Raw genomic sequence first — 13,194 nt, forward strand, 5'->3', positions numbered from 1 at the left:
GCCATTTGCAACATGGATGGATCTAGAGTGTCTTACATTTGGTGAAAGAAGTCAGACAGAAAAAGAAAAATACCAAATGATTTCCCTTACCTGTGGAATCTAAGTATCAAAACAAACAAAATGAAACAGACACAGACCCACGAATACAGAGGACAAACTGGTGGTTGCCAGAGGGGCCGGGAGGTGGAGGGCCAGGTGAAATAGGAGAAGGGGATCGAGGGGAAGAAACTTCCAGTCGTAACTAAGTCTGGGTTGCAAAGCCTGACATGGCAAATAGAGTCAATAGCAGTGTAATAACTTTGCATGGTAACAGATGGTAACTGCACTTTATGGTGGTGAGCACTGCATAATGTATATAAATGTCCAATCCCCGTGTTATACATCTGAAACTGATGTTATATTGTTTCTCAACTGTACTTCAGAAAGGCCCTTCAGAAGCACTTTACAGATACTCATATAAGTTGTGACGTAATGCATTTTAGTCCTCACGACAGGTCCATAAAGAGATAACTATTACTATCCCCATTTTACAGATGAGGAAAGGGAGGCACAGAGATGTTAAGTGACGTGCTCAAAGTCACACAGCAAAAAGGCAGTGAGTCACGTAAGGTCTCATGACTTAACCTTAATGGAGTAGCAAAGGATAAATACATTGCATTCTTCCCGACCATCTTCATATTGAGTTAAATATTATTAAAAGTTTAGAGACCAGGAAACTGAAGAGCAGGGGTCCTCAGAGGCTTGCCCAATGTAGTGCTCGAATAAGAACCAAAGTCTGCTGACTCCCCTTGACCTCTGCACTGTGCTGTGGATGGAGGAAGGTGCTGACGGTTTCTGTGCCCAAGTCCATTACTGCTGTCCCTGCTGCTGTTACTGATGTGATTTGCAACAGAAGGACCCCCACACCCCCAACACACACACCAAGTACACAGGGAGAAAAATAATGATAAGAGCATGGCTGATTCTGTATTCCAGCCTCAGATCTAAGCCCATGCATAATTTACTCCACACTGCCCTGCAGTCACTTAAGCCGAGGAGAGACAGCTATAAATTCAGGTCTGCATACACTAATTTATTTCTTATTTATTTTACTGATACATATCTAGGGCCTCCAGCAAGCTGCTCCAACACCTGCTCAAAGGCACCTGCAGCCCTAGTGTAACTGGGGCAGAGGGGGAGAACCTGAAATATGTCCCAGAAGGAACAGCGGAGCCACAGACTAGAACCGAGCAGGTAAAATTTGTTTTCTGTTAAACTGGGATTAAACTCATACGCACTCCCCCATCCTCTTTTGCATAAGATGTAGGCCTGAAAATGTTCTTGTTAAATCTCATTCTGTTTCTCTATCTCAGTAGAGCACGGAGCGTATTTCAATGACCGACATTTTTGCACAAGCACGGGGTTATTTGTCTGAGTCCCAGAGTGTCAGAGGATGAGCACATTTTTAAAAAGACGAAGATGTCACCAGGAGGAAAGTGAAGCAGAGAAGAAAAGGTGCATCCGTTCCCCTGAGTAAGTGCTGAGGACCAAGCCCTCCGCGGGATGCCATTTGGGACAGCAGGACAGAGGTTAACTCCCACTGCAGTCCTCTGCATGGAAAACAAGGTAAACTGGAAGAAATGGTCAGTGTCCTTGTCCAAAAGCTCTCATTTTACAGGTGATCAGACCACAGCTGGGGAGGAAAAGTGACTTGTCCAGGGCCACTCAGTGAGCTTGTCCCAAGGTGCCCCTTCTTTCAGTCTCAGGAGAATTTTAAAATGCCCTGACTTCTTGGCATTGGCTGCATGGTCTCCTTCCCACCTCCCTGCCGCCCACTTGGTTCTCCTTGCAGATAGGGCATTAGGGCATAGAGAGGCCTTCCCTGAATGGGCAAATCAAGAATTAGGAATGCTAAATTCCTACAGAAATAGGGTTGAAAGCCTGGCCCAAGCCTGTATCCTTAAGTGAATACCTGCTTGTTTCACAGTGACACTTTCCAAGTGCCTGCTCTGGTCTCCAGAGTACACTGGCCGGGACTGTAGTGGAGAGGCAGAAGGGGCAGGGGGCTTCAGCAGAACACAGTCCTGACCCTAGGACACGGCCTGAGCATGGATTCCGTTTAGTATAGCTATTAATCAATTATTTATTTTGCTTTTTCCTTTCTTCTTCCCAATACCCAATAGAAGGTTATCCTGTTGCCTTTTGCTTCTTGGGCTAAAAGAGCAGACACAGAAAGGCATTTTGTTGAAGGTCAAGGCCGGCTTGGCCTGACTGCAGCTCCTGACCTTTTCCCCACATCTCCCGCTGCTGTGAGGGGAGTGGCTGGGCCACAGGGACCAAGACTCACCCGCAGAACATGAAGATGGTGCTGGATGTGGCGTCATAGGGTAAAGGGAGCGTCTGCTGCAGACATAGCTGCTCACAGCCACCGTTGAAGCCGTCCGAGCAGTCGATGCCTTTCGAGTGGTCGTAGCATCCAGAGCCGTCCTTCATGGGCCTCAGCTCCTCGGGGCACTGCTCGGGGGAGAGAGAGCAACAGGGCGGTCATGGCCGAGGAGGCAGTGGGATCCTGCAAGCCCTCTCCTCCCACCTTCTGAAAAGGGGCATGAGGCAGGGACCATAGACAGTTTCAATCAGAGTCTTGCTTGGCCCATTCATAGCTATATGGCCTCTTTGACCCTCAGTGTGCCCACCTGTGAAATGGGACTTTCGTCAGTACCTGCCCGGTAGATGTGTGAGAATATAAGTTCCCGTCAGCAAAGTGCTCAGAACACTGCGGCTCACACGACAACTGTACAGCAAGGGTTAGCTGCTTTTCCTGTTGACAACATTGGAACCGTCATCATTATTGCACTTATTATGGTCCAGTAGGGTCTGCCACTGATAAAGAATCCCTCTGGCCAGCAGCCAGGTCTATTTTAGAGTTCCCACTGATATTAATTTACATTCCAGCTCTTTGAACCGGGGTAAGTTATTCACCATCTCTGAGCCTCCGTCTGTTAAATGGGCATGGAACCTGCCTGTATGGATTTCTTGTCAAGCTTAAATTGGATTCTGGGAGTGTGCACTTTACTTCAGAATTCTGGACACAATTCGGTACTTGTCACATGTGAGTTCTCTTCCTTCCTGTCTTGAATTTGTCTCTGTCTCCATCCCTGTCTCCGGGGTCCTGAACGGGACTCCTGCATGCCCCCAGCAAGAGCCGGCACTCTCCAGCCTGGTCTCTTCCACACCATCCTCCTGACGGTCAACAGAATGCTATTTCTAAATCCTCCCTCTCCAGCCTAAAGAAATGAATGCATTTTCCCACAACAACAACAACAACAGCAACCATAACACCTCGAATCTCCCTTAAACTGATAGGCAACGTCCTTTGCAGGTGCCTCAGATCCAGCCATGGGCACCTCTCTCCAGGTCACCAAACGAGCAGCCCTCCGGTCCCTAAAAAACCCCAATGACTCCAATCTTGAGTGACCTAGTCAAATGCTCTTATCAGGGTGCCTGGTATCTGCTAAGTACACCATAAATGGAAGATCCTATACCATAAGGACAACTGGCTATTTGAGCTCGTCTTTTCCCACCCGGCACACTGAGTCTCCTGCATTGGGGACAGAAAATGAGGTACGGGGTTTTAATTTCAGTCACTCTGCTGGCATTTCCTGTCCACAGAGATGAACACCAAGAGCTCAGCCCTCCTCATCCATCACTGGACGTCACCGATTAAAATGGCCCCATAGTACATGCCCCCACCCCCGGTCCCTTCCCCAAGACACATCCTGAAGAACATCAATAGCAAACACACACACACACAAAGCCATTTACAAAGACCACTGTAACCCACTTTCTCCGTCACCCTCCCTGGCGCCAGTCTCAAATGTCTCGAAGAACTCTTGTGCATTTTTAATTATGAATTCTTCTTAGGCAAACTTTAATTTTCAGGAGGGTTGACCTTTTGTTGTTGTGGGTTACAAATGGCCTTTATCAAGCTGCAGAAAGGTTATAAAACTGGCTACATTTTGTGTTTAAGAAGAAAAATCAATTTTCCATGTGAGTGAAGTTCTGTAAATATTAATACAAGCTCCGAGGAAACCCCTGCTCGTCTCAGAACACTCACAGTCAGACAGGAGGGCACCTGGTCACGGGACCATTTACGGGTACTCGGGTACTCGGGGCTGGGTCTGTCTGTCTGCAGAGACTCAGGGATAAGCGCTAAAAAAAAATGTCTGAGCTTCTCATCAGGTGACAGGAGGGATAGGGGCACGGAATTCACTCCTAGTTCTTCCCCATGTCCAGCTGATTCCCTGCCACTTTTATTCTTTAAAAATGTATATTCTGTAATCCAGGCAAGATCTAAACACTTAACCTATTTTACTTAGTTGGTCCTTACAGCAAACCTATGAGGTAGTGTGGTGGGCTGATAATGACTCCCCAAGTTACGTTTCTGACCTAACCCCTGAAACCTGTGAATGTCACCTTCGACGGTAAAGTTTGGCAGATGTGATAAAACTAAAGTCCTTGCATTATGCGAACCAGCTGGATTATCAAGGTAGACCTGAATGTGGTCATGGATGTCTCGTAAGATAAAGGCACAGAGAGGACACGCATGGATGAGAAGGCCAGGTAAAGGCAGAGCAGAGATGTCAGCCATGGGGCCATGACTCAGTCAATCCTGTAACCTCCAGAAGCAGGAAAGAAGCAAGCGAGGCCCTGGGAGGGAACACGACCCTGAGATCACCACGACTTCGGACTTTTGCCCCCTGGAACTGAGAGAGACTACATTTCCATCATCCTCGGCCACAGAGTTCGTGGTGATTGGTACAGTGCCCACAGGATCCAGTTCAGGTGGGAAGTATCATGAGTCCCATTTTACAAATCAGGAAACTGAGGAGGAGTGGCAGGGGTGGGGCTTTGCAGGCTTTCTGACTCTGTAGCTCTTAGCTAACTCCCAGGCAATGCATTCCACTCCCCTGTCACTAACTGACTGATGGGTTTCCCATCTCAGGACATTGGAGCAAAGATAGATTTAGAGCTGATTTAACCTCCTTACGTTAAAATTGGGAGAGGTGTTCTGAGCAGATGAAGTGGGTTTTCTGGTCACCCCCACATGATTATCCCTTCATCCGGCGTGGACGTCATGCCCCGAGTCCTTGAGGGTGGGTGAGGGCAGACTAGATCTAGTAGTATCACTGTGCGAGATTATTTACATATTATTTCAATTACTTGACAGCTCATTATCTGTCTTCCTCACCAAAATGCAAAGTTTATAACACAATGGACCCTCCTGCCTTGTCCCCACCTGCAGGGCACACTTAGCATAGCGTCGGCAACAATGTAGTCACTTGCTACTTTTCCAATGAGCCATCTGAGTGCCAGACAGGATGTACGGTGTGTCTGTATGTTAACTTTGGGTCTGAGTCCAAACTTGGCTTCTTACAAGCTGCACAACCTCTTGCCAGTAACTCAACCTCATCTATCTTCATAGGATTGCTGTAAGGAGTAAACAGAGTTGTATCCAGCATCGGAGATGGTCCCCAATGATTCCTGCCTCCTGGCATTCACACCCGGTGGAGTGTCCTCCCACACTGCACCAGGGCTGGTGCGCATGACCAATAGCATATGGTGGAACTGATGGCGTAGCCCTTCCAAGATTAGATTATTAAAGACTGAAGCTTCCCTCCGTCTCCCCCTCCGTCTCTTTCAGATCACTGGCTGTGGTGAAATCAAGCTGCCATGTTGTAAGCAGCACTAGAGGGAGTTCTGTGGGGCAAGGAACGGAAGCTTCTGGTCAACAGCCAGCATGGCTGCCCCTGCCAACAGCCCCTGAGTAAGCTCGGAAACAGACCCTCCCACCAGTCAGCTGACACCTTGACTAGCATCTCAGAGGGGCCAGACCCGCCCAGCTAAGCCACTCTTGAATTTCTAACCCTCAGAGATGATGTGAGACAGTAAAATCTTTTCATTTTCCATTGCTCCGTTTTGGGATGACTTTTTAGGCAGCAATAGATAACCGATACAGGGAGCTAAACGCGTCAGATGCTCAGCACAGCGCTCAGTGAGGGGCAGCTGCTGTCGTGGGTAATTTGAAGACGCTTAGAGTCTAGTTTGAGAGGTAAGGAATATTATGTGTCTGTCAGAAAGAGGACTAGTAATAGAACAAAAAAGAAGTGCGGTATAATTTGAAAGGGAAACTCAAAACCCTGGCAGTGTGAGTGACCAGCAGTTACTGGAGTAGGGATGCCTTGGTCAGAGAAGTATTCCTCTTAGGAGAAGATGTCCCTGAGTAAAAGAGAGACATGCAACCATCCTGGAAAAAGGAAGATCAGAACTCTTGCCCAAGCACTTCTGCTTACTTGCCTGGTGTGTTGGGCAAGTCCTTGAACCCAGCTGGGCCTCAGTTTCCTTTATTTCAATGGAGGGGGACAGCTTGGAGGCAAGAGCATGGGGACTGATGTCAGGCATGATTCCACACAGGCTTTGTGAGCCCAGAATGGCATGGCGACAACTGTTTCATCTCAGAGAGCCCCTCAGGTTCCTCAGCTGGAAAATGGGAGTAACAGTGCCTCTCTCAGAGGCATTTCTGGAGACTTCATGAGAAAACACACTGGAAGTGCCTGGCTCAGAACTTAACACATAGTAAGCACTTCATAAATGAAGGGGAAATGAACAAATGGTAAATGAATGAACCCAATCCCTCAAAAGGAAACCTAACTGCAACTATCAGCTTCTTTCTTTCTTACCTATGCAAGCCTTTCATTGGACGGCTCAAGAAATATTGATTGGACACCTACACAGCACTAGCCAAATGTGCTGGGTGCTGAAAATGTCACAGTAAACACAACAGACAACACCTTGATCTCATGGAGTTTAAATTCTAGAGAGGAAAATGACTGATGAGTAAATAAATAAGACAGTTATTTCACGGTGTGAAAAAAGAAGAAAGAACCAAGTGAACAGGGAATGGAGTACAGGAGGCATACCGGGAAACTCTGAGGGAAGTCTGAATAATGAGTGGGGTCTTCTGGGTGAATACAAGTGGGAGGCGTTATCCAAGAAGAAGCCGAAGTATGAAAGTCCTGAAGAAGGGAACAGTGTTGACCTATGGAACCACGAAGGCCAGACAGTCAAAGCTCAGTGAGCCAGGAGAAAACAAGTTCAGCTAGCACAAGGCAAGGTGTGAGAGGAAGGCAGTGACCACATCCCTTAAGCCAGAGTTGTGCACTATGATCTGCAAGCCAAATCCCGTCTGAACCCTGTTAGTTTGCTTTTTCAAAAATTATTTTTTAAAAATTTTGAGATAATTGTAGATTTGCATGCAGTTGTAAGAAATAATATGATAATAGAGAAATCTTGTGTACCTTTTGCCCAGTCTCCCCTAATGGAAACATCTTGGAAAACAATAGAAAGAATATCACAGCCAGGATATATACATTGATCACCAAGATACAGAGCATTTGTATCACTACAGAAATTCTTCCTGTTGCCCTTTTAAAATCCCACCCACTTCCCAACTGACTCCTTCTCTTTATGCCCAGAAACCACCATGGTCTCCATTCCTTTACAGGTTAGAATTCAATAGAAAGCATTACAGAATTTCTGTCATTTCAGGAATATAATAACATCAACAAAATCATATAGTATGTGACCTTTGGGGATTGGCTTTTTTTCCCCTCCACTCAGCATCCTTCTCGTGTTCATCCAGATTGCTGATGTAGCAACATTTAGTTCCTTTTTCACGGCATAGTAGTAGTCCATGGTATGGACGGGTCATAGTGTGTTTAACCATTCACCTGGAGGACATGAGGGTTGTTTCTATTTCTTAGCTATAATGAACAGCTGCTATAAATATCTGCATACAAGCTTTTGTGTAAACATAAATTTTCACTTCTTCAAAAAAAAATGCCAAGAAATAGAATTCCTGGGTCATAGGGAGGTTGTATATATTTTTTTTAGGAAGCTGCCAAACTGTTTTCAAGAGTGGTTGTCCTATTTTAAATTCCCACAAGTAAATGTATGAGTGATTCACTCTCAACAGCATTTGATGGTGTCCATATATACATATGGACACCCTGATCTGTGTGTAGTCACACCCTCACTGTGGTTTTAATTTGAATTTCCCTAGTAGTTAGTGGTGCTGAGTATCTCTTGAGCTCCATTTCTGTCTGTTTATCCTTTTCAGTGAGAGGTCTCTTAATGTTTTTTGCCCATTTTTCTGATTGAATGATTTGTTTTTTTTTTTTGTTTTGTTTTGTTTTGTTTTTTTTACTGGTAAGGCTTGAGAGTTCTTTATATATTCTAGACATTAGACTTTTGTCAGAGATATGGCTTGCAAATGTATTTTCTCTCCCAGTTTGTAACTTGTCTTCTCATCTTCAAATGAGCTTTCACAGAGCAAATGTTTTTAATTTTGATGAAATCCAAGTTACCATTTTTTCTTTTATGGATCGTACTTTTAGAATCTAAGAACATTTTGCCAAGCCCAAATCTCAAAGATTTTCTCTTGTGTGTGTGTATTTTTCTAGAAGTGTTATGGCTTTATGCTTCACAATTAATTCTGTGATACATTTTTAGTTAATTTTTGCATGAGGTGTGAGACTTCACTGAGGTTTGTTTTCTTGCCTGTGAATGTGCAATTGTACCAGCACCCTTTGTTGAAGACTCCCTTTTCCCCATTAAATTGTTTTTGCCTCTTCGTAAAAAACAAAAACAAAAACAAAACAAAAAAGCCCACAACAAAACAACAACACACACAAAAAACAAAACAAAACCCAAATTGAGCTTATCTGTGTGGGTCATTTCTGTGTTTTTTTATTCTATTGATCTATAGGTCTATCCTTCTGTTAACACCACAGTCTTGATTACCATAGCCATATACATCTTGAAATAGGGTAGAATGACTCCTTCTACTTTATTCTACTTTTTCAAAAGAAGTTTTGTTTCTCCTAGTTCCTTCGCCCTTCCATATAAATTTTAGGAAAGTCTTGTCTATATCTATAAAAAAAAATAATCATGCTGAGGTTTTGATAGGAATTATCCTAAAGCTTTGCATCAGTTTGAAAGGAAAGGAGATCTTTATGATGGTGAGTCTTCCAATCCATGAACACAGTTTGTCTCTTCATTTACTTAGATCTTTTAAAAATATCTTTCATGAGGGCACCCTGGGTGGCTCAGTCTGTTAAGCATCTGCCTTCGGCTCAGGTCATGATCCGGGGGTCCTGGAATTGAGCCCCATGTTGGATTCCCTGCTTTGTGGGGAGTCTGTTTTTCCCTCTCTCTCTGCCCCTCTCCTCATTCATGCTCCCTTTCTAAAACAAAATAAATAAAATTTAAAAAATATCTTTCATCAACATTCTATAGTTTTCAGCATACATGACTCACATATTTTGTTAGATTTACATCGAAGTATTTAATTATTTTTTAGACATTGTAAATGGTATTGTATATCACCTGTTTCATTCCTAATATTGACAACTTGTATTTTCTCTCCCTTTTATCAGTTTTGCTAGTTCCCCCCCCACCCAATTTGCTTGATGTTTTCAAGGTATCAGTTTTTTACTTCATTGACTTTGTGTATTTTTTTTTTTTTTTTTTTTTAAAATCAGTAATTTTCCTTTTTTCTGCTTGCTTTGGGTTCATTTTGTTCTCTCTTTTTTTTTTTTTTTTTTTTTTTTTTGGTAGGCTCTTAAGGTGGAAGCTTATTATAGATTATTAACTGAAACTTTTTTTCTAATATATACATTCATGGCAATAACTTTCCTACCTCATTAAATATAAAGACACAGAGAAATTACAAGGAAAGGATAGATCACTATGCTAGTTGTGTCCCACAAATTCTGATATACTCTATTTTTATTTCTTTCAGATCAGCATATTGTTTTTTATAACCCTTGAGACTTCCTCTTTAATCCACGGTTTATTTAGAAATGTGTTGTGAGGGTTCCAAGTATTTAAAGATTTTTCTGTTATTTGTTATTGTTTTGTAGTTTCATGCTATTGTATTTAGAGAATACACTCTGCATGATGAATTTCTTAAATTTATTGAGGTATTTTTCCATGGCCCAGGATATGGTCTATCTTGGTATGTGCTCCATAAGCACTTGAAAAGAATGTGTATTCTGTTGTGGCTGGGCAGTGTGTTCTATAAATGTTAACTAGTTCCTTTCAGTTGATGACATCATTGAGTTACATTATAGCATTGGTAATTTTCTAACTGTTATATCAGTTGCTGAGAGAGGAAGGTTGGTGCATCCAACCATAATTGTGGATTTCTCTATTTTTCCTTTCAGTTCTATTGGTTTTTGCTTTACACATTTTACAGCTCTGCTGTTTGATGCATAAACATTCGGGACTGCTATGACTTCTTGGTGGATGACACTTTCATTATTATATGATTTCCCTCTGACTTACTTTATGTGATATGAATATAGCTACTCCTACTTTTGTTTGATTTGCACGTCTTTCTATTTACTTTCAATCTGCCTAAATCATTATATGTTATGTGAATTTCTTGTGAACAGCATATAACTGGGTCATATTTTTAAATCAAATTTGCCAATTTCTGTCTTCTAATTTATATTTTTAGACCATTTACATTTAATGTGATTACTAGTATTTTAGAGCTTAAGTTAGATGTTTTATTTTGTTTCCTGATCTCCATTTTTCATTTTTCTTTCTCTTGCAACATTTTAAAATTCCATTTTGATTTATCTGTAGTGTTTTAAGTACATCTCCTTGCATAATTTTTAGTGTTAGCTTTTGATATGCATGACTTATCACAGTCTACTTATGCCATCATTTTACCCATTTAAATGATGTATAGAAACCTGACCTCCCTTTATGTCCCTTTACCTTCTCCCATCTGTGGCATATTTTTTTAAAAACATTCCTCTAAATACATTTAGGACCACATCAGATAGTGCTAGCATTTTTACTTTAACTGTCTAACATAATGTAGGAAGCTCAAGAAGAAAGGGAAGGTCTATTGCATTTACCCATATTTGTGTTGCATTCTTTCTTCCTTCCCACTATTCCAAAATCCCTTCTTCTATTGTTCCTTTTCTGTTTCAAGAACTTCCTTTAGCCAGTCTTTAGAATAAGTCTCCTGGCAACCAATTCTCTTAGTTTTCCTTCATATGAGAATGTCTTGATTTCTTCCTCATTCCAAAAAGATGTCTACTGGGCACAGGATTCTGAGTTCACAGTTTTTGTTCTTGTTTTCATTTTTCATCCAACACTTAAAAAATGCTGTGCCACTTCCTCCTGGCCTCCATGATTTCTCATGAGAATTCCACCATCATTCATGTTGTGTTTCTCCTATAAATAAGATGTCATTTCTCTCTACTTGCTTTCAAGATTTTTTTCCTTGAAAAACCAAAATTTGACTATAATTGTTGGTATGGATTTCTTTGTGTTTATTCTGGAATTTGCTCAGCTTTTCAAATATGTATATTTATGTATTTTATCAAATTCAAGAAGTTTTCAGCCATTATTTCTTTGAGCACTTTTTCAGTTCCACTCTTTCTTATCTCCTTCTGGCCCTTGAGACTGTGTTTATTTTCTTTATTGGTCTTGTCTCTTGATGTTCTGAGTGGGTGATTTCTATTTCTATCTTTAAGTTCATTGGTTATTTTCTCCGTCCTGTTAGTCAAATTAATCCACTGAGTTTTCAAAACATTTTTTTGATTATTGTATTTTTTAGTTCTTTAATTTTCATTTGTTTCTCCTTTATATCTACTACTTCCTTGATAAGACTTTCTGTTTTTCTCATATGTGCTTATAATTGCTTGTTTAAGCATTTTTATGATGACTATTTTAACATATTTGTCATTAACTTCCGATATATATTCTTTGTTATCTTCATAATGGCATCTATTGGCAATGTTTTGTTTGTTTGTTTGCATTCTGTTTGAGATCCTTCAGGCTCTTGGTGCAATAAGTGATTTGGTGGAGACCTGGATAAACTTGGCTCATTATGTTATATTATTATGTTTTAACTCTGGATCTTATTTAAACCTTCTATTTTATCTGGATTCTTCCAACACTGTTCCAGTAGGGCAAAGTGGAGGCATAGCTCATTACTGTCAGGGGAAGTAAAATCCCAGTTTCCCACTTAGCCCTCTCTGACATCACTGCAGTAAAGAAAGGGGGAGGTACTGTATTATCAGACTATATTATTATAGTCTGGTAAAAATTAAAGTCTAGGGCTGCCTGGGTGGCTCAGTGGGTTAAAAGCCTCTGCCTTCAGCTCAGGTCATGATCTCAGGGTCCTGGGATCGAGTCCCACATCGGGCTCTCTGCTAGGTGGGGAGCCTGCTTCCTCCTCTCTCTCTCTACTTGTGATCTCTCTCTGTCAAAATAAATTAAAAAATCTTTAAAAAAAAATGAAAGTCTAGTTCCCTACCTGGCCTTTGTTAGAATGGGTTGGGGTTGGACCATGATGTCTGGCTAGAGTGATTATTGTCTAAAAATTTTCTGTCTTTATAGGCTGCCATTTTCCTTTTGCTGAGGAGAGTAAGCTTTGGGTTTTGGGTTGTTTTAGTTTTGTTTTCTTTGGTCTTTACCTATTGGCATTTCTGACTTGGTGGCTCCTTCAGTTCCAAGCTTGGAACATATAAGGCAAAAAGAAAACCCAAGGTACTGACCACCAATATCTCCATGGGCCCCCAAATTCCTAGCTGGTCTGCCTTTTTCTCTTCACCTTTCACAGACTTATGTTTGTTTTATATGTAATCTCCAGCATTTTTGTTGTGTTTAGCAGGAAAAAGAGGGAAAAAGACATCTATTTCCCCATAAACTGTTTTGCACAGGACTATTTATGTTTACATTTTTAAAGTTCTGTTTTTTATTTTTTTAGAAGAAAGACTATGAGGGGCGCCTGGGTGGCTCAGTGGGTTAACGCCTCTGCCTTCGGCTCAGGTCATGATCCCAGGGTCCTCGGATCAAGCCCTGCATCCGGCTCTCTGCTCAGCCGGGAGCTTGCTTCCTCCTCTCTCTCTGCCTGCCTCTCTGCCTACTTGTGATCGCTATCTGTCAAATGAATAAATAAAAGTCTTTAAAAAAAAAAAAAAAAGGAAGACTACGAAATAAACAATAACAACAACAACAACACATGCATGTGACTTGCAAAGCCTAAAACATTTACTACATGGTTCTTTATACAAAAAAGTTGTTGACCCCTGACTTCAGCCCTGGGAAGTCATCTTGAGTTCACTCTAAGTA

The 13,194-nt window shown here is 41.9% G+C and overlaps 1 protein-coding gene across 3 annotated transcripts in view; it reads right to left on the reverse strand.

Moving 5' to 3' along the window:
* The window catches only part of ASTN2 (astrotactin 2), an 851,408-nt gene that overhangs the window by 312,337 nt on the left and 525,877 nt on the right, over positions 1-13,194 (reverse strand). For all 3 annotated transcript variants that reach the window (XM_032865713.1, XM_032865714.1, XM_032865712.1), the window contains one exon: positions 2,327-2,493. In XM_032865713.1, the coding sequence (XP_032721604.1) occupies positions 2,327-2,493 (167 nt within the window). The remainder of the gene's footprint in view (positions 1-2,326; positions 2,494-13,194) is intronic.

This window comes from Lontra canadensis, unplaced genomic scaffold, assembly GCF_010015895.1.
Source record: "Lontra canadensis isolate GAN:19392208 unplaced genomic scaffold, GSC_riverotter_1.0 scaffold30, whole genome shotgun sequence".
Classification (NCBI taxonomy): domain Eukaryota; kingdom Metazoa; phylum Chordata; class Mammalia; order Carnivora; family Mustelidae; genus Lontra; species Lontra canadensis.